Source organism: Podarcis bocagei, assembly GCF_964188305.1.
Source record: "Podarcis bocagei genome assembly, chromosome: 5".
In the NCBI taxonomy this organism is placed as follows: Eukaryota; Metazoa; Chordata; class Lepidosauria; order Squamata; family Lacertidae; genus Podarcis; species Podarcis bocagei.
Window position 1 is genome coordinate 43,387,910 of NC_138129.1, and position 19,253 is coordinate 43,407,162.

At 41.3% G+C, this 19,253-nt stretch overlaps 1 protein-coding gene across 1 annotated transcript in view; it reads left to right on the forward strand.

The window, feature by feature from the left end:
* DSTYK (dual serine/threonine and tyrosine protein kinase) overlaps positions 1-19,253 on the forward strand; it is a 38,361-nt gene that overhangs the window by 13,339 nt on the left and 5,769 nt on the right. The window contains exons 3-12 of the mRNA XM_081195667.1: positions 10,077-10,740; positions 11,470-11,705; positions 12,001-12,084; positions 12,879-13,055; positions 14,293-14,422; positions 14,679-14,835; positions 15,383-15,515; positions 16,632-16,745; positions 17,578-17,692; positions 18,777-18,911. Of these exons, the coding sequence (XP_081051793.1) occupies positions 10,077-10,740; positions 11,470-11,705; positions 12,001-12,084; positions 12,879-13,055; positions 14,293-14,422; positions 14,679-14,835; positions 15,383-15,515; positions 16,632-16,745; positions 17,578-17,692; positions 18,777-18,911 (1,945 nt within the window). The remainder of the gene's footprint in view (positions 1-10,076; positions 10,741-11,469; positions 11,706-12,000; positions 12,085-12,878; positions 13,056-14,292; positions 14,423-14,678; positions 14,836-15,382; positions 15,516-16,631; positions 16,746-17,577; positions 17,693-18,776; positions 18,912-19,253) is intronic.

The following is a 19,253-nucleotide window of genomic DNA, read 5'->3' on the forward strand; positions in this document are numbered from 1 at the left end:
GCAGACACGCCTAAATAGTTACCCTTGTCTTCACCCAAAATTTTTCTTGAATTGTTGTAATTAGCATTAAGGAGAGCTTCTAAAACAGGAGTCGGCAACCTAAGGTCCATGGGCCGGAAGCGGCCAGTGGAGGTTGTTTGAACGGCCCACAAGCTGCCCCTGAACCGAGCTGCCTGCACGCATGCTGTGCTAAACCAGCGCAGTGCGGGGACTCGCTTCCGCAGTGCTGAAATCACATCTTTGCAGACGCAAACACCGGAAATTGCATCTGTGCACATGATCCAGCCCACGGAGGGATCTCCGCGGGACCGATCCAGCCCAGGCAAGATAAACATTGCCAACCCCTGTTCTAAAACTAAATAGAATGGATACTATGTTCTTTTCTCTCCATCCCTTCACTTCAAAGTCAAAGCACTTAACTAGTGCATTCTGTAGCTCAGGGCAAGTGTAGGGGATGTAATGTTTGAAAGGGTTCCTTTTACTTGGGATTCTTGCCTCCCGTGTGAGTCATGTTCACGATACCACCACCCCTCGAGGGTTTGCCAGCCTGTCTGTTCCTGAGTATAACTTTGTTCTGAATGTTTGTGAATGTGTGCTCCGAGTGTTGAATTTGGTTTTGTGTACTTCAACTGAATATATCTGTCTTGCTCTTTTTTTTTTAATAGGTCAACTAACACAGGGCAGCTCAAATATCTCTCATAAACTTTTCAAACCAGTGACAAAGATTTCTTTGTTAGGCTCCAGATATATCTAGGACAAATCAGATGAAAACAGCCACTCGGATTAATTTGTAAGGAGTGGCACAGGACTGTTTCCTCTGTTCTGTGTAGGAGAGCCACTGTGAAAAACTCCTTCTTACAAATGGAATTTTTAAACAGGGAAAGTTAACATTTATATCTTATATGTGAAAACTGCATATCTAATTACAGGGAGGGATCTTCCTATTTTGTAATTTGCAAGCTTCAATGAGTGGTAACAAGGAAATACTTCCACCATAGGGAGAGGCATGGTATAAATTTTAAAAACGGACATAATCCACATTTTTAAAAAGTCAATTGAAAAAAGCATGGGGGCTTTTGCAAATCCATGATTGCTTTAAAAGCATGGAAATTGTGAGGTGGAAATTGTGTGCCAGTAAATAAGTTGTACATTCTAACATATTGTGCTGTCTCCCACCTTAGGCTTCATAACTCCCACAGCTTGCTTGGATCCTTTAGCACCAATACTTCTTCTGCTGTAGTTTGAGGGCAACACTGGTGCCATGTTCATGTTTAAAAGTTTGGATAAATGTTGAAATTAAGGAGTTTCTAGTGAAATGAATTGCTTTAAAACTAATGACAGTTTTGAAATAAACCCTATTGTCTTACTCTGTAGAATAATGGCACCAGGCAAAATAAGTAGAAAGGCTATAGGAAATGGGTTCCATTTCTACTGTAGTATTTAATGGCTGCCAATAAGAAACACATCTGCACAGTAATCTAAATGCTAATTCACTTCATTGGGAGCTCTAGAAAGGAAAGGCAGTCTAGATGGAATTATACACAGCCATCCCCTCTGTGTGACACAGGAAGTTAAAATCCATACCCGGTGGACTAACTGCAGGTTCCAAAATTAAATTTGCACACCATACAATTGCAGTAATTATGTCAGGCAGGCTAGACTAATCAAGCAGCAAGAATTAACCAGTTGGAATGAAATTTGAGCACTATTCCAGACTCCACTTTATGATATAAGTGGCAGCTTTATGTAAGCCTCCAAATCTTGACGAACTGAGAAATGGACCTTTGTAAACAAACGCCTCATTCATCAGATGCAAAAAGATGGCTGACGGTTTGTCAGGCAGGTTCTCTTGCATTGATAAGAAGAGGGTTTGATAGTAAAAGATTCTGTTTGTTGTGTGGCGTACATAGCCTATCTTTCACAGTGTATTCTTTAATCAAATGTGATCTGATAGAAAGTGGACAGAAGATGGAAATATTATTTTTAACGGGGCTGGCACCTACAAAGTTATTCATAAATAGAAATACGGTAATACTAATGTTCCTTTATCCACTTGTGCAATTAGTTTTACACATATTATTGACCACCATGAGCCAACATTTTGAGTCTGAATTAAGTCTATTGAAATTTAGTGTGGCCTTAGAATATACTGAAAAATGTTTTGGAGAGTGACGGTTAAGTTTTATATAAAAGATAAAATAATTTAAACCTGAACATAAGTTGAACCCAATCATAACAATGTTGTATCTCCTCTGAAAATATCAATATATTCTATGCATATTTATTGAGAACTGTGTTAGACCTTATTCATAGAGAGATTTGCAGTGTGCAGGAGGCATCTAGCTAGGTAAAGGAAATGAACAACTTAAATTTCAGTCTTGGTCTTCAGGATAATAATGTATGTTGTAAAATTAATAGAATTTATTGTCAAATTCTGTAATTTCAAATCTGGTTTGAAGAGCAACAATATTATATGCCACCAGTACCAAACATATTAGAATTAAGAAAATAAAACAACACAACAGCAATCCCTTAAAATTAATTATCGGACTCTTAAATCCATTATCAGTGAAAGAACTTACAAAAGAGTTATTGTGTCAGGAATCTCTCACATCTGTAGGAATTCTGTGGCTCCAGCCCTTCCTTCATTTCAGTTAATACTGCTGCATGTGGGGCATCTAACTTTACCAATAGTATATAGTAAGTTCCATTTAGGGAGGGGAGCCCAAATAAGAAAGTTAGCAAAAAAATTAAAAGGTTTAAAAGGTTCTACAAGAGAATCCAGTACTTTCAAAGGAGGTGATTTTGCAGGACCAGTCCATAGTTAAAACATCCCAAGTTTTGTTGGACTGCTAGTCTGTTGACTTCATTTTTATCCTAATTTTTATATTGCCATGTTACAGTTTTGTATTTAACGATCATACTGCTATGATTTAAATGTATAGAGGCATCATTCTTTTTAATGCTATATTTAGTAGCACTGTCCCTATCAGTTTGGTAGAGGAATGGGACAGCCCACATTACTGTACAGTAGTGATTACTGAATGCCTCTGATGCCCCTGGTATGCAGACATACTAGTTTATAAATTGAGGGTTGAAACTAAAATTGCTGAAGGACTGAGGTATGTTCAGTGGCCTCTAGGAACCAGGAGATACTGAGAGTAATTGTGTGTAGTTGGAGTAGGAGGTAAGAAGAATTTAGGGAGAAGTGGATTGGCCTGCTCAAGCCCCTAACAACAACTTGTGTCCTGGAGGTGTAGATTCTGGAGGGGAATCAATAAAGCACTCGAGCAGTAAGGAAAAGTTTCATTAGGGTGAGAGAGACAAAGGGTGTCCTCTTTAATTTGTCTCTTGTCTCTCTGTTCCCCCACTCCAGGTTTTCTGGAATCCTGTTAGGAGTTGAGGATACGAAACAGCTTTTTGTTGCACATCCCACTCATATTTCTGTATTTAAGAATTACCCGTATTTTTTGCTCTATAAGACTCACTTTTTCCCTCCTAAAAAGTAAGGGGAAATGTGTGTGCATCTTATGGAGCGAATGCAGGCTGTGCAGCTATCCCAGAAGCCAGAACAGCAAGAGGGATTGCTGCTTTCACTGCTCAGCGATCCCTCTTGCTGTTCTGGCTTCTGAGATTCAGAATATTTTTTTTCTTGTTTTCCTCCTCCAAAAACTATGTGCGTCTTGTGGTCTGGTGCGTCTTATAGAGCAAAAAATACGGTATTTTCCCATTGATATATGCACCTCTGTTATAAAATTAAGCTTTTGTTTCTCTTCAGATTAACTAGTTGGCATCCAAGTCTTTTCAGAACTTATGTCAGTTTCATAGTACAGTATCTGAATTTTCATTCTGCTTCTATCTTTTTATTCAGCGAGCTGCTCCCAGTTGTTTTAGAATGGTTTTCCCCTTATCTGTGTAAAAGAAAGTTACCTCCCTGTCTGCATCTAGTGTTGCACATATCTCATTTCAGCAGCTACTTCTGTTCTAACTATTAAGTTCAAGACCACCATCATGTCTGGGTGCACAAAACGTTATCCACAATTGGGAATATTTTACATTCATAGGAAATGCTGCATTCTGTATCTCATTATTGTAACACATTTTTAAAAAGCATTTGGTTAATTAGCCATTCCTGCCATATGTGAATGTCTGCTCTTCTTTTAGAGCCGCTCAAGTATTTTCTGAAGGGCTTCCTTTTTCATTTTTATCATTTATCATATATAAACCGTCTTGAAATTCTTTCCCTTAAAACCTTTTGATGAGTGTATGCCGGTCTAGCAGGATAAGCCCATAGTTTGAAGCAGTTTCTTTTTTAATACATCAGTGATTCAGATGTAGGTGTGCATCCCTGTCTAGGACCATTTGTTATGTGTGAATGTTGCGGGCAAATAATCTGTAGATTAGAGGCAATATGTATTAAAGCCCCTATCTGTATATTCCTGTTGCCTTTTTAAAGCTTCAAATTTGTTGCTGGTTTCATCTGTCTTTGTTCAACCTTATTTTAAAAAGTCTTGACAACTCTAGGTAGGCCTTTTTCAATCCTTCCAGCGAGCAAGCCTTCACATTTTGTTCACTTTCTGGTCCATTTACAGATTCTGACACCTTTCCAGCAACAAAATATTATTAGAGAAAAGGAAATTGTGGTTATTCTACTTGCAAATAGCACTAAAAGCTATTTTGATGTTTTGAAAATATATTTAATAATAGTGCATTCTTTTTCCATTAGGTATAATTTCAAAGACCTGCGTTTCGTTGGAATAAATTACAAAATAATATATAAAATGGGATATCTCTGGATGGGAGATTCCCTTAACTTCTAGTTACCGTATTTTTCGCCCTATAAGACGCACTTTCCCCCCTCCAAAAATGAAGGGGAAATGTGTGTGCGTCTTATGGGGCGAATGCAGGCTCCTTGGCTTCACCGATAGCAACACAAAGCCTCCGAAGCCTGCGCTCCGGAGGCTTTGCGTTGCTTCCGCTGAAGCCAGGAGAGTCTGCTCTTTGAGGCTGGCGGTGGGGAAAAGCAGCGCCTCCTCCATCGCCAGCCCCAGAGGATGTGGGGCAGCGGGAAGGTGCGCGACGCCTTCCTGCTACTCTCCGACCTGGGTTGGAGGCTGGCAGTGGGGAAAGCAGCGCTTCCCCCATGGCCAGCCCCAGAGGATGGGGGGCAGCGGGAAGGCGCGTGATGCTTTCCCGCTACTCTCCGACCCGGCTTTGAGGCTGGCGGTGGGGAAAGCAGCGCTTCCCCCATGGCCAGCCCCAGAGGATCTCTTGGGGGCTTTTCCCCGAGGAGGGAGAAGGGACTGACTGGCCGTTTCAGTCCCTTTTCCCTCCTGGGTGAAAAGCCCGTAGGAGTCGCGCACAGCTCCTGTGGGCTTTTGCGGGAGGTGGGGGAATTCCACCACCTTCTGCAAAATCAGGGAGAAGGTCTTGGAGTAGCGTACAGGCTGCGTGCAGCCTGTCCGCTGCTCCCAGAGCTGCGGGGGGGGGGGGGAATCATATTTTTTTCCTTGATTTCCCTCCCTGAAAACTAGGTGCGTCCTATGGGCCGGTGTGTCCAATAGGGCGAAAAATTCGGTAACTGATTTTTGACCATTAGCTCCCTGCTAATTTTGTTACGCCTGATTTTCTTAATAGAAAATAAGCCAAGGGCATACTTAAGACCAGGCCCGTGCAGAGTGGGGGGCAGCCAGCTTCACTTGCCCTGGGCCTCAGAGGCCTAAGTTGGCCACAGACCGGCTGCTTTTTTGTTTGAGTTCATAGCTTTATTCTAACAAAACTCCTGTCCTGGGCCTCAGACAAGCTCTGTGTGGGCTTGCTTAAGATCCAATATAATTATGCAACATTTAGCTTCTAATACATTATATTTGTGGGGTTTCATTATGTAATTCATATAAATTCAACCAAGGAATCATTGATGTGTCCTTCTGTGTAAGAAAATGTGATGCTCTCGGATAGCCCTTCATTGCCCTGCTTTTCCTCCAAGCTAGTTCTGACTTGCCATCCACTAAGCTTTTAGTTTCTGATCCCATCCACCCTGGGACAGAAAAAAAAAGCTCCTCTGAAGCCTGATGTTCTATGTTCTTCTCCAGAACCTTTTCAGGATATCTGCAAAGAACTGGAATGGATCATTGCTCCTATGGTGAGTTGGGACACCCCCTTGTACTTCAGCTGGCCAGATCTGTTTCTTACTCCTTAAGAATGCAGGACCCAATTAATAGAAAGTTTTGACTCAAAGGAAAGCTTAGAAAGCTTACATGGAATAAGGAGAATAAGTAAATTACAAGAGAAAATTGAATGAGAGCAAGCACACTGCACTTTCTGTGTTCTCTTCTAATGGCCTTTGCTGTGTGCTGCTTTAAGATGCAAAAGCCAAGCCTCAACCCCAGGCACTTTTTGTTTTGCTATGGGCTGAGCCTTGTGCCTTCTCCTGTCCATGTGTTAGTTGCACAGCATACATTTCTACTGTTTCAGAATAGCCCTGTCTTCCTCTCTCTTTTGCCTCATTTCAGCACTCAGCAAAGTGAAACCAGCTGAGTACAGTGGTACCTCGGGTTAAGTACTTCATTCGTTCTGGGGGTCCGTTCTTAACCTGAAACTGTTCTTAACCTGAAGCACCACTTTAGCTAATGGGGCCTCCCACTTCTGCCGTGCCATCGCCACACGATTTCTGTTCTCATCCTGAAGCAAAGTTCTTAACCCAAGGTACTATTCTGGGTTAGCGGAGTCTGTAACCTGAAGTATCTGTAACCTGAAGCATATGTAACCCGAGGTACCACTGTATCATCTTGGTCTCTGGACATCCATGCATACATTGGATTCTCTTGGAAGAGGAAGGAACTAGTTTTACCCAGTCAATAGAAATGTGAAACAGTCAACTATTGGGAGACAGACTATCCAGCTGCTGGTTCTAAATATGTATACATGTGCACAAAGATGTGTGAGAAATTCATGCATACAGGAAGAATGTCATGGGCATAGAATCATGAAGTACGGCTGACCTATCTAGAGTAAGATGAAATGATTGAAACATTGCACTAAGGAAATTACGTTTGGCAGGCATCAAGACCAAAATGTAATGATGGACTTTTGAACATTTTGCTTTAAAGAGAATTAGACTACCAGGATTGCATGTTTTATCTTCAAGTCTGTCAAAGGTTTTGGCTCTGAATTAAAGCTCAAGATGATTAATATTATTATTTTTAACAATTGGGGGCATTTGACTCAACAGCTACCTTCTGTATGCCCTCTAAACCTGTTCTAGGGGTTTCTCCAACCCTGCAGAATGGATTTGCTCAGCGGGGAACATGCAGGAAGGGGAAAGAGAAGTTCCATTGAGCAAGGAGAAATTTGTTCACTTACAGAATGAGCTAATTGAGTGCTGCTCTATAGACATTGTGTTTAAATATAAATATGCTTGATTAATCGGGCATCTTTGATTCAGTCTCTGATTATTTTTTAATCTATTAAGCGTTGTAGCCCTAGAGATGATTATTTTCCTCTGAAGCCACTGCCGCTTGCCTAAACATTGAAGTTTTTTTTAAAAAAATTCACTTAATGTACATACTGAATTTGATACCTCGAAATCATGTTTAAATGTTATTATTGACGTACTTCCCTTCAGTGAAATGAAGAGAATCAAAGAGGTCAGTTGCAAAAATGAGCTTCCAGTTTGGAGGGTTTATTGTTAAAGGTGAACCTTCTTGCATAACATCTCTGCTGCCTTCTGTGAGGAGCTGCAGACACTAGAAGGAAATCACAGATAAAGGCTATCTAGCAGAAAAATACCCAGCAGCAAGGCATTAACTGTTGCCTAAGCAAGATTAGTTATTCTTATTAGTTGAGACATATCTTTTCTAACTTTTCCCTCCTTTATGTCTCCTAGAGACAGCATTGGTTTCCTCCTTTGTTTACTGCCATCAGCGTGAGTCATCTTGCATGCTGAAAGTTGATTTGCACATCCAATTTTACTCTTTAACTTGCACTCTTGTCTGACCACATCAGTTTTTGTGTTTCCATGCTTGGGAGTCCCATGACAGTCATAACAGGCAAACCAATGTTACATGTTTGTTTTGGGAGTAATAGAAAGGGAATTTGGGAGGATCTAGCGATGCATGGAATAGCTGAATCTTGCTAGGATTTTTTAATAAAAAAATTAAGCCTAGTAGTGAATTAGTAGTGGCTTTATAACTTTTATCATAATTCCTCTGTCAGCTGTTGACAGATCTTGCTCATGCCTTGGCTACAGCTTTGGCTGTTTTCTGTGGAAATCTAAACGTTTCCTGTTTAATTGATATTGAAAAGATTAATGTGCCAGATCCCATGAGTGCTTAAAACAACTTTCCCTCTAAGCTGCCTCTTGATTTTCCTTATGCCTTTACCAATTCATCTGCCTGGTTAAGTTTCCATAATGGTAACTAAGGCTGCAAGGCTGGCCTAAGAAGTGATGATGATATTTGAAGCAGCAGTTCCCTCAGAAGGACATTTAGGGCACAAGGATGTCAATTTTGTACAAATGTGTACTTATGGATACTTGGCCATAACTGACATAATTTGTGTATAACTCATAGCATAGATCTTATTTTTAACATATTAATTATTACTTGGCTCTCTATCCAGAATATCGAACATATTTCAAATTAGACGCTGTAACAAGCTAGAAAAATACCTATCATGCTCCTGGTTTCTTCTGGGAAGCATATTGGAGGTGCTGAGTGTGCCTAGGATTGTGTATAATGAATTGCTGTGTCTGATGTAAAATAATACCGTATATCTAAAGCTCAAGCAGATATTAACTGACTCAGGAAGGGTATCTCAGAATCTATTACAGCATTTAACTGTTCATGTACTTATAAAAATATCTGGATCAAAGGAGCACAAGGCAATTTACATAATATCAAATGCATGGTGTAAAGAGCTTAATTGAATGGGAGTCATCGGAGGGGATTTCAAAAGTTATGGACTTGGCAAGTGCTTGAATTCAAGGAGGGGCTAAGGCCTAATTCTCACTTAAATATCTCTTAATTTTTCTCTTGGCTTTACCACATCATCTGCCTAGTTAAATTTCCATAACCATAAACCTATGTCTCAGTTGTACCAGTTCAGAATGCACATGACTGCTTAGACTGATGCTTCTCTGTACAGAAACTTCCCTCTGTTTAGAAAAGTAGATGTTTGGGAGAATGTGTTGCAGAAAAGCCTTCCATTATGAGCCTGTATCCTGCAGTCTGAAGTGGTGCAGAGTTGTAGAATATATGCAGGTTTATGGCCTCATTAAAATCTAGGCCTAACTATCTGGCACACTGAGAGTATAAAACACTGATCAGTTGCTTCGCTGAAGAGCCTTCTAGGCAGTAGTTCCCGATTGGCTAAGTACCGTGGACCCCGTTTTTCAACAGCCAAGCCATGGCCCCTCCTACTTTTGAAAGTTTTGATATCTGTGTGATAGTTTTTGTTATGTGAGTGGTGCCACAGACCACCTGGATAGGTTATGCAGACTCCCAGGGGTCCAGGGACCACCAGTTGGGAACCACTGTCCTAGAGGAATTAGGTCACATTCTTGTTGCTGGTTTCCTGTTTGCTCTGTGTACATTGCCAGGGGGTGGGTGGGGGTGGAGTGGTATTTCCTACTATACTGTGCTTACACTTGTTTAAGAAACAAAAGATAAAACCCATAGGAATGAAAAAAGGGCCTTTTCTACATAGGGTTTTAAAAATTGCCCCCAAACTGTCTTACTGACCCAAGTGCCCTCCAACTGTTTTTGGGTTATGTAATTTACCATCCCTGATAATTGGCCATGAGATCTGGGAGTCCAAAACATATTGAGGGCACTAGATTTGGGAAAGGCAGCCCTGAAAACATTATTTTTTCTTCTTCTCATTTAGAAGCATTTTCTGAATTTCTTCATTAAAAACAAAAGGAAATAAGTAAGTGCTTTTGCGTCTTTCTCCAATTCCACTTGAATGCAGGTAGGGGAGGTTTCTTGTTGTAGATGACGAATGGGTGACGTGTCAGCTGCAAAGCTTGGGTTGCTACAGCCTTAATGTTAAAATCCTATTGCTTTTGCTGCCTATAGGAAGTGGACATTGTGGTAGCTCCGTGTCGGGGATTCCAGTCAGCCGAAGTCACTTTGGGAGAATACGTGAACCATTTCCTTCCAGTCATCACGTTTGCTATCAGTGAGGCAGAACTCTCCACGCTGGATGTGAATGAACTGCAAGAGATTAAAGAGAAATTCTCTCTGCCCGTCTTCTTTTTCAAAGTGCCAAATTTGGGTGCGGAACTGATATCCCCTCAGAATGCGGAGAATGAAAAGTCGTCCCTTTACCGGCAGCTGCTTGATTTAGGCTACCTTAGTACGAACCATTGCAGCTGTGGAGCTCCCAGCTCTGATGCCAAAGCCCAGAGCATGCTGGTGGAACAATCGGATAAGATCCGTCTTCTTAGCACTTTCTCCAGGCAGGTGCTGCAGCAGCGCTTGGTGGATGCAGCGACCGTCTTGAACCTAGTGCACTGCCGTTGCCTGGACATTTTCATCAACCAGGCCTTTGATATGCAACGAGACCTTCAGATCACTCCAAAGCGTCTAGAGTACACACGGAAAAAAGAGAACGAGCTGTATGAATCTCTGATGCTCATAGCTAACCGCAAACAAGAGGAGATGAAGGACATGATCATTGAGACTCTCAATAACATGAAAGAAGAACTGCTGGAAGATGCTGCTAATATGGAATTCAAAGGTAATTTCCGGGAAAACCAAAAGCCTTAAAAATGTTGTTGGACTCCAGCTCCTATCAGTATCAGTCAGCATGGTCAGAGACGATGAGGGGTTTAGTCCAACAAGAACTGGAGGCTGTGGGTCAGCTACCTCGGTTTTCAACTTCTTTCACCTGCTGCATGCATGCACTTCAACTCTGAGCAAGCCGTTGTACGGTGAAATTCTTCATCAGATCCCCCCCCCCCAATAATCTGTAAAGAATGTCAGCATAGAGTGTCGTAATGTGTTTAGCTAAAATGTCAAACTTTGCAGATATTTGTATCCAAGTGAACAAGATTTGATTGTCTTAAAAGCTTGTAAACATCTCTTGAATACAGTTTTATAACTGTAATCAAAAGTGTGACCCAACCTGGGTATAAACACTTAAAACAACTCAATTTTATATATTTCTACTCAGGTGAATCCTGTTGCATTCAGTGGGTATTCCCAGGTACCTGGTATAAGATTACATCTTGTCACACTGAACTAAATTGGAAAGATTTAAGCCAATGCTTAGCTCCCCATTGACATCAAAGGATCAAAGTGATTAATTTATTGCAATGTTTCAGAACCAATCCAGTCCAGCTAGTGAGGCTTTCATTGCACTTTAGTCATTAAATTTACTTTACACTAGTTCTGGGTGGCTGCTAATATGCTGGAATTGTGAAATTATGCTCCTTTTCAATCTTGGATTTCCTTTTGTTCCCTCTAGATATTATAGTTCCTGAAAACGGAGAGCCTATTAGTTCCAGAGATGTTAAATGTTGCATTAAGCAAATCCAAGAACTGATAATATCACGGTTAAACCAAGCAGTTGCCAACAAGTTGATAAATTCTGTGGACTATCTGCGGGAGAGCTTTGTGGGAACTCTGGAAAGATGTCTGAAGAGTCTGGAGAAATCTCAGCAAGATGTTACAGTACATATCACAAGCAACTATCTAAAGCAGGTAAAAGTAACACAAAATTACTGACCTGGTATTGCAGATCAGTTTCTAGAATGTTGGCTGTAGCCTGTAATCAGTGGTGACAAAGTGAGTTGGTAAAATAATTTGATATCTTTTGTGTTATGGCGCCAAACAGATTTTTGCTTTAAGTTGTAATTTAAGGAAAGAATTTGAGCTCATTGCGATTCTTCCAGTTTACAAATGAAGACACTGGCTTTTAAGGTATTATATTTGTATCTACCGGATAAGCAATTCCTTCAGCTTTCAGTGGCTTATTTAATATATTTTCTGCTTATAGATACTGAATGCAGCCTACAATGTTGAGATCACCTTTCACTCCGGTTCAACAGTATCTAGAATGCTATGGGAACAAATCAAGCAGGTATTAAATATTCTGATAGTAAAAGCTCTCTCCTGTTAACTATCATGGGACCTTATCTTTGGTAGATCTGCCTTTGTTTGTACCGTCCTTTGAGTCTCTCTGTCCCTCAACTGACATGTTAGCAGCTATTCCAGCAAGCTGCCTTAATAGGGAAGATGGGAAGCAGGGCTTATTCTATCAGCTCTGCTGAAATTCCAGCTCCATAAAGAATCTCCATTCTAGTTGGTCATTAGAAGAACTACTGTTTAGGAATTGGCACATGGTTTTGCTTTTTTCCTCCTCCCTTCCTATTCCTTTTTCCTTGTATGTTGTGTTTTTGTGTGGATGTTGGCTTGTTTTTATAAACCTGCAGGCCATCCTGTTTAAACTGACTGAATGTCAGTGGCTTTGGGAGCATTTTCAGCTGAAGAATATGGTAAAAATGCTGCAATATCACCCACATACCCATACCACAGTTGCAAACAAACAACTTGTATTCTCATTCGCTCATTCCCCATTATTCTGATTTTCATGTTATTTGGCCTGTATGGTGGGTGACATCTAATGATGTCTACCTGCTTGCACAGCAGAAATTTACTTACACAACTTGGGTGTGCTGTTTCTATTCTTTTCCCACAACTCAGCTGAAATGTGCTCCAGAGGGTCTCCTAGCCCTCCTGTGAAGGTTTGGGGGGCACATGGCAAGCTGCTGGGGAGAGAAGAAATGCCACCGCATGCCCTACCTTGGGCAGGTGAAACTGAAAGTAGACTTTTTAATGCTTGAGTTTTGACAATGAGACATATGTCTTATTCAGATAATACAGCGGATTACTTGGGTGAGCCCACCAGCTATCACCACAGAGTGGAAAAGGAAAGTAGCTCAGGATGCCATTGAGAGTCTCAGTGCATCAAGGCTGGCCAAGAGCATCTGTAGCCAGTTCCGAACAAGACTATACATTTCTCATGATGCTTTTGCAGCTTCCTTGCGACAGGTCAGTTGGATTGTTGTTCATCACAGTTCTCTTTAGATGAAACTTAACCATTTTTCAAATAGTTGACAATTGCCTGCCTATCCTCTCTCTACTCCTTGCCACTAAAAAAAGAAGAAGGAGAAGCAGAAGTCACACAGGTGCTCTGCTGTTTCTTCTGACTTTTTAAGACAGGCAAAAATGCCTATAAAAGCACTAGCAGTTCTTGTTCTATGGGACTGGAGGACCATTGGGTCATTATTGCAATTGCTTCTTCTAGGGGCATTTTAATGGTGATAGAGGTGGAAGTGACCACACAATAGGGTTCATTCTCCAACTCACAAAAGTGCCTGAGAATGTGCCTTTTTTGGCGGTGTCATGTTGAGCTTTAAAGAACTAAATGAGCCAGCTATAGTAGTGGTCTCTGAAACCTATGGAGAAGTTGAGAGTGCTGCCTTTTCTCTGCCTTCCTAGGTACTATGAACCTCTGTTGATGGGAAACTGCACCTTTTTATATAGTTTTGCTAGACTAATGAGGCAACACAAGGGCTGTGGATAGCTCAGTTGGTAGAACATGAGACTCTTAATCTCAGGGTTGTGAGTTCAAGCCCCATGTTGGGCAATATATTCAAATAACATGACCTGAAAATCTTAGGGCAGGATTCTCCTAATGAGCTCTTTACCTAACGGCCTCCACTAGTGTGATAAGGCTTTCCTCCCCAATCCTCCTGTGCATCTTTACACCCTCTGAAATTGGTTCTGGGGGGTTGGGGGGAACCCACAGAACAGTGTGTGGGAGGAGAGGGGGAATTGTTTCATCTAGCAAGCTGAAATGCTTTGCAAAGGGAACATTTATCACAGCATTCCATCCATGTAGTTCATAGAGGTTTTATTCACAAGGAAAAAAATGTTATATGCCTTTTGCCCAGAAGAGCAGCTTAGAAAGAGAATATGTCCTAGCACATTCTCCATGGGCTATGATCACATGAATATGCAGGTGTTTGGGGCAAAAAGATTCCTGCACTGCGGGGGGGGGGGGGGGGTTGGACTAGATTCCCCTTGTGGTCCCTTCCGGCTCTAGAATTCTGTGATTCTATAATCCATGGAAATGAATATTCTACAGAACAAACATTTTAAAATGAGAGCCTGTTTCATTCTTTAGCAAAGAGGAAATAGGGGAGCAGGTTTTGGGAATTCAGTTCTAGGTGTGACCAGCAGGACAGCAAAACCTTAACTTAAATTTGGCCTTATGTTTTGTTAGCTAGAGGCTGGCCACTCGGGCAGGCTGGAGAAGACAGAAGATCTTTGGTTGAAGGTGCGAAAAGACCATGCCCCTCGGCTTGCCCGCCTCTCACTGGAAAGCAGGTCCTTACAGGATGTTTTGTTACATGGTGAGCAGTGCCTTGTCTGCACATCTCATTTTATTGATGACTTTCCAGAAGTTTCTTATGAAACAATGAGACTTGTTCTGTACTGTTCCAAACACACTGAGGGAATGAATCCTGAGGAATTCATGCTACTGGGGAGGGACGGGGGGACATAGAAAACATGTTGACAATAAAAATTATGGGAAATCAGTAAAAAATAATTGGCTAAAAATAAAATAGAAAGAGAAAACAAGTTGACAAGCAGGTGCTTATATTTCAGGTAAACCAAAGCTAGGCCGTGAGCTGGGCCGAGGGCAGTATGGAGTGGTGTACTTGTGCAATGCTTGGGGGGGCCACTTCCCTTGTGCCCTCAAATCTGTTGTTCCACCAGATGAGAAGCACTGGAATGACCTTGCACTTGAGTTTCACTATATGAGGTAGGTGGCATTAAACTCTTCCGTAATAAACATACATTAACCTGGCAGCTTAACTATATTTTGTAGAGTGATCCGACAGAGTCTGATGACTGACACAAAATTCCTCTCATGTATGCACAAAGGGGCTATTTGGAACCTTCTTAAGTGAAACCATGGCAATATAAAATAATGATGTTGAGTTGATACTTGTCTTCATACTCTGAAGAATTAGGTTGCCTATGTCATCCTTCTCCAATATGGCATCCTCTAGATGATTGGCTAAAACTCCAATCAGCCTCAGCTAGCATGGTAAATGGCCTGGGATGGGGAAGGTTGCAGTTCAAAAGTGCAGCAGTTGGGGAAAGCTGGCATTTGCTATATCTTGAAACTGCACATTTCTATTGCATATCTAGCTTGCACAGTTATTCTGTTAACATGAATAGTCATTTGGAAATAATGGTGTGTGCCTTGTATGTTTTCCTAGAACAGGGGACTGGGGGGAAATGCCTTATCTCCTTAGAAGACATAAATCCATTATTCTTGACTCTTGTGCTGCATCTTTCTCCAGATCTTTACCAAAGCATGAGCGGTTGGTAGATCTTCATGGATCAGTGATAGATTATGGGTATGGTGGAGGTTCCAGCATTGCTGTTCTACTGATAATGGAACAATTGCACAGAGACCTCTATACAGGATTAAAGGTGAGGAATTAAAACAATTAAATGGAAAATGGACAGTGTAAATATTTGATCATCTCTGGTAGCTTTTCATTATACTCAAATCAGTGGAGATAATAAAAAGTTGCAGAGTATCCCCAACTCATAACACAAGTACTCCTCTTCAGGCCTCTAGCCAACATGGAACACAAGCCTTGCAAGGCTCTAGGGTTCTTGTGGGAGGGGAGGTTTTTGCAGGCTTTTTGTTTCCTACCCACCTGAAATATTCCCCAACTGTGTTATAAAGCACTTGGGTTAGCCCTATATTGCCATATTACAGGGTGGCAAAGACTTTAGAGTTATAAAAGGCAATGGCATATTTCCTTTTGCCTCCTGAAGCCTGTGTATTTCAGTGAGGAGAGGTTCACTCATGTACCCAAACTGTCACTGTGGCTACTATAAGTTGTTAAAGGTCCAGCCAAGTCAATTTTCTCTTTCTCCTGCTCCCCCAAACCATGACACCTTCACTATTCCATAGCTCTGGAAAGCTACTAAGGATGCTTAGTCCTCTTTGGGCTGTGCTAGGTTTCCGCCCCCCACATCTCTTTTAACTTACAAGCTAATATACTTCTGCATTCTTGGAGTCTCTAGAGAATACAGAAGCTACTGCCTTGGGCAGTGAACTGCCTATCCATAGACAAGTTGATAAGTTATAATTTGGCTTTACAATTTTGGCAGCTATGCTCCCTTCACATTGATCCTGACTATTGGTAGATCAGACGGTCTCTTCTTCACCTCCCAACCTCAGCCCTACTACATTTTTGGTTAGCAGCGGGTAAAATCTAGGGTTAATGGTCTGATCACAAGTACAACTGTAAAGGCATTTTTTTAATATTGTTATATATTTCATTAGATAGAGCGAGAGAGCGCACACAACACTTGATCCTGGCTACCATTGTGGGACTAAAACTGTATGCTTCAGTAAAACGGATTAACACAATAGCAGCAGAACTACTACCCGCTTGTTTAAGGAAGAAACAATGTTAAAGGATCTGTTTTGTTGGAGTTGCTTCATCTTAGGCAAGAAGCACTGCCTAATAACCATAGATGTGAATCCCATTAAGGGATTGATAATAAGTTTTCCCCCCACTTTCCCCTCAGGCTGAGTTGACATTGGAGATAAGATTGCAGATTGCCTTGGATGTAGTAGAAGGGATTCGATTTCTTCACAGCCAGGGGCTCGTTCACAGAGACATCAAACTTAAAAATGTATTGGTAAGGGACAGTTTTTTGCCTCGAGCGTCATTCTCTTTGATAAAATGGAACAAGACATCAGTACATAAATAATGGCCTTGTTAAAACCATTCCTTGGAATTGTATCTCTGCTTTATAACTTCTTAAAAATGTAAAAAACACTTTTTTCAAAAGGGGGGGGGGAGGCACGAGCAAAAGTGATCGCTGCCATTGAGAAGCACAAAACCTGTACTTTGCTGTATATAGAACACCAAAGGACAATGGTGCTGCCCAAAAAGACAGACTCAAGTGCTGAACAAGAAACTCAAGAATATTTAGGTTTTCATATGACTGGACCAATTTCCTTATAAAGAAAAGACAACCATACCCGATCACAGCTTAAACCCAGGGGAAAGATCAGAAACTGAGGCATATCTAAAGGGAGCTCAGCCAGAGTAAAATTGACTGGAGTAACAAAGAGCCATCTTTTCTGATCCTTTGAATGATCAGAAGGCTAATATACCCTTCATCTGTTCAGACTTTCATTTCCACAAGATGTGGTGATGGCAGTTAGTTTAGAGGACTACTTTTACACTGTTACCATTTCATAAAGGATTAGGTGTACCTGTGGCTGTTAGCTAGCAATCTCCAGGACAGAATCAGATAATACAAAATTATAAGAAAAAACAAAATAAGGAATTGGTGATTATTTTTGTGCTGGGCTAGATAATGAACTTCAGCTTGGTTCAGCAAATACATTAGTAATGTGCTAGCTGGGATTGTTTGTAGAAGACACTTGTACTACAGTGATGGCATGCTGGTCACTTTTGATAAGTCTTGAGGCTTGGGTTTGAGTAGTTTGTATCCTTTACAGCTTGATAAAAACAGCAGAGCTAAAATCACAGACCTGGGATTCTGCAAACCTGAGGCGATGATGTCCGGCAGTATTGTTGGGACCCCTATCCATATGGCTCCTGAACTCTTCACAGGTAAACTTATCATAGATCTCCTTATGGACTGTTGGCCATGAAGAATTTGAGGTCCGTTCCCTTAAGATGACAAAACTACATGTGTACAGTTAGAGGGATGCTTCTGCCAGGAAGTTTGGCAGATACATGCATGTATCCTCAGGGAGGGGAGGAGTATACTTTCAAGGAGATACGCCACATTGAACTGTGTGGGTTATTACCAATGAAAAAACAGGTAGATGTTGGATTGCAGATCAAAATATCCTTAGATAAATTAATTCTTATCTTTGAATCTCCCTTGTCCCAAATGAATGCTTCGATACTTCTGTCCTGTTACAAATTTATTTTTGTTAAAGGATTAGCTATGCAGCGCCCTCTATTCTATAACCTGCCTCATTATGAAGACCCAGGGTGGATATGGACCCTCAACATAAACCCTTAGCAACCAGAGTAAAATTGCATCACATTAAAAGACCAGCTCAAATCATGAAGCCCAAACAGCTCTTACAAAGCTTCCAAAAAGTGCTCACACTTGGACTTCAGCAAGTCTACATGGAGGGGGAATTTTCCTAATTTGGTGGGGATTGCCACAAAGAATACCTCTTTGTGCTCATATGGTTGAACTGACACAAATGTTATAACTAAAGGTGCCCTTGGTATTGATCCTTGGTGGTTGTTATGGGGCACATGTAGGAAATGATTTAATTCAGTGCTAGCGATAGGATATCCTTTTCTCCTCTCCACAAACTGTAGCTAACTCCCACTGTATTGTGTAGCTGTATGGCAAGTGCCACACCCCTGAAGGACATCTTAATATTCTTCCCATATGAGTCCACAAGATCAGATGAGAAGGAACTGTCATCAGGCTCCAGGATGAACGTCAGAGCCTCACTTGATCCAGTGGACTTGTGTGGGAAGAGCATTTGAGTGTGCTTTTGTCTCAAGCAGGAGCATTTAAGAGTAGTAGCCTTGCTGAAAATAAAGTTGCCTTAACTAAGCTCTAGGTTGTGTTTGAGTCCCCAGTGACCCAGTGTGCTGCTATTTTCCTGACAACAATCCTATGCTTTCTAGTCTTCAACCAGTATCTCTTGCTCATCTGCCACAGGGAAATATGATAATTCTGTGGATGTATATGCATTTGGCATCTTGTTCTGGTACATCTGTTCGGGTCAAGTCAAGTTACCAGAGGCTTTTGAGAGATGTGCAAGCAAGGACCACCTTTGGAACAATGTACGAAGAGGTAGGCATAACACATAATGCAGTGTTGTGAAGGGATGGAGACTATATCTAAAGTTCCTAATCTAAATGACCGCATGTCAAGATCTGCTCCCATGGTGGAGCTTTGGGGTCTGTTTCTTCCGACCACAGTCCTCTGTGCTGCCACACAAGCCAGCCCTTGAAACTCATGGCAGCTTCAGAAACCTCCTTCAGTGCTGTGCAAGTGGTGTTCCTAAACAAGGCTGAAGAAGGCACAAAGAGCTCCAATGCAGTGTTTTTTTTATGTAAGTGAGCTGCTTTGTAGCAGACTTCCAACATTTGAAGCAATTTTGCATAGCGAAATTTGCTTTGACTAAATGCTTTT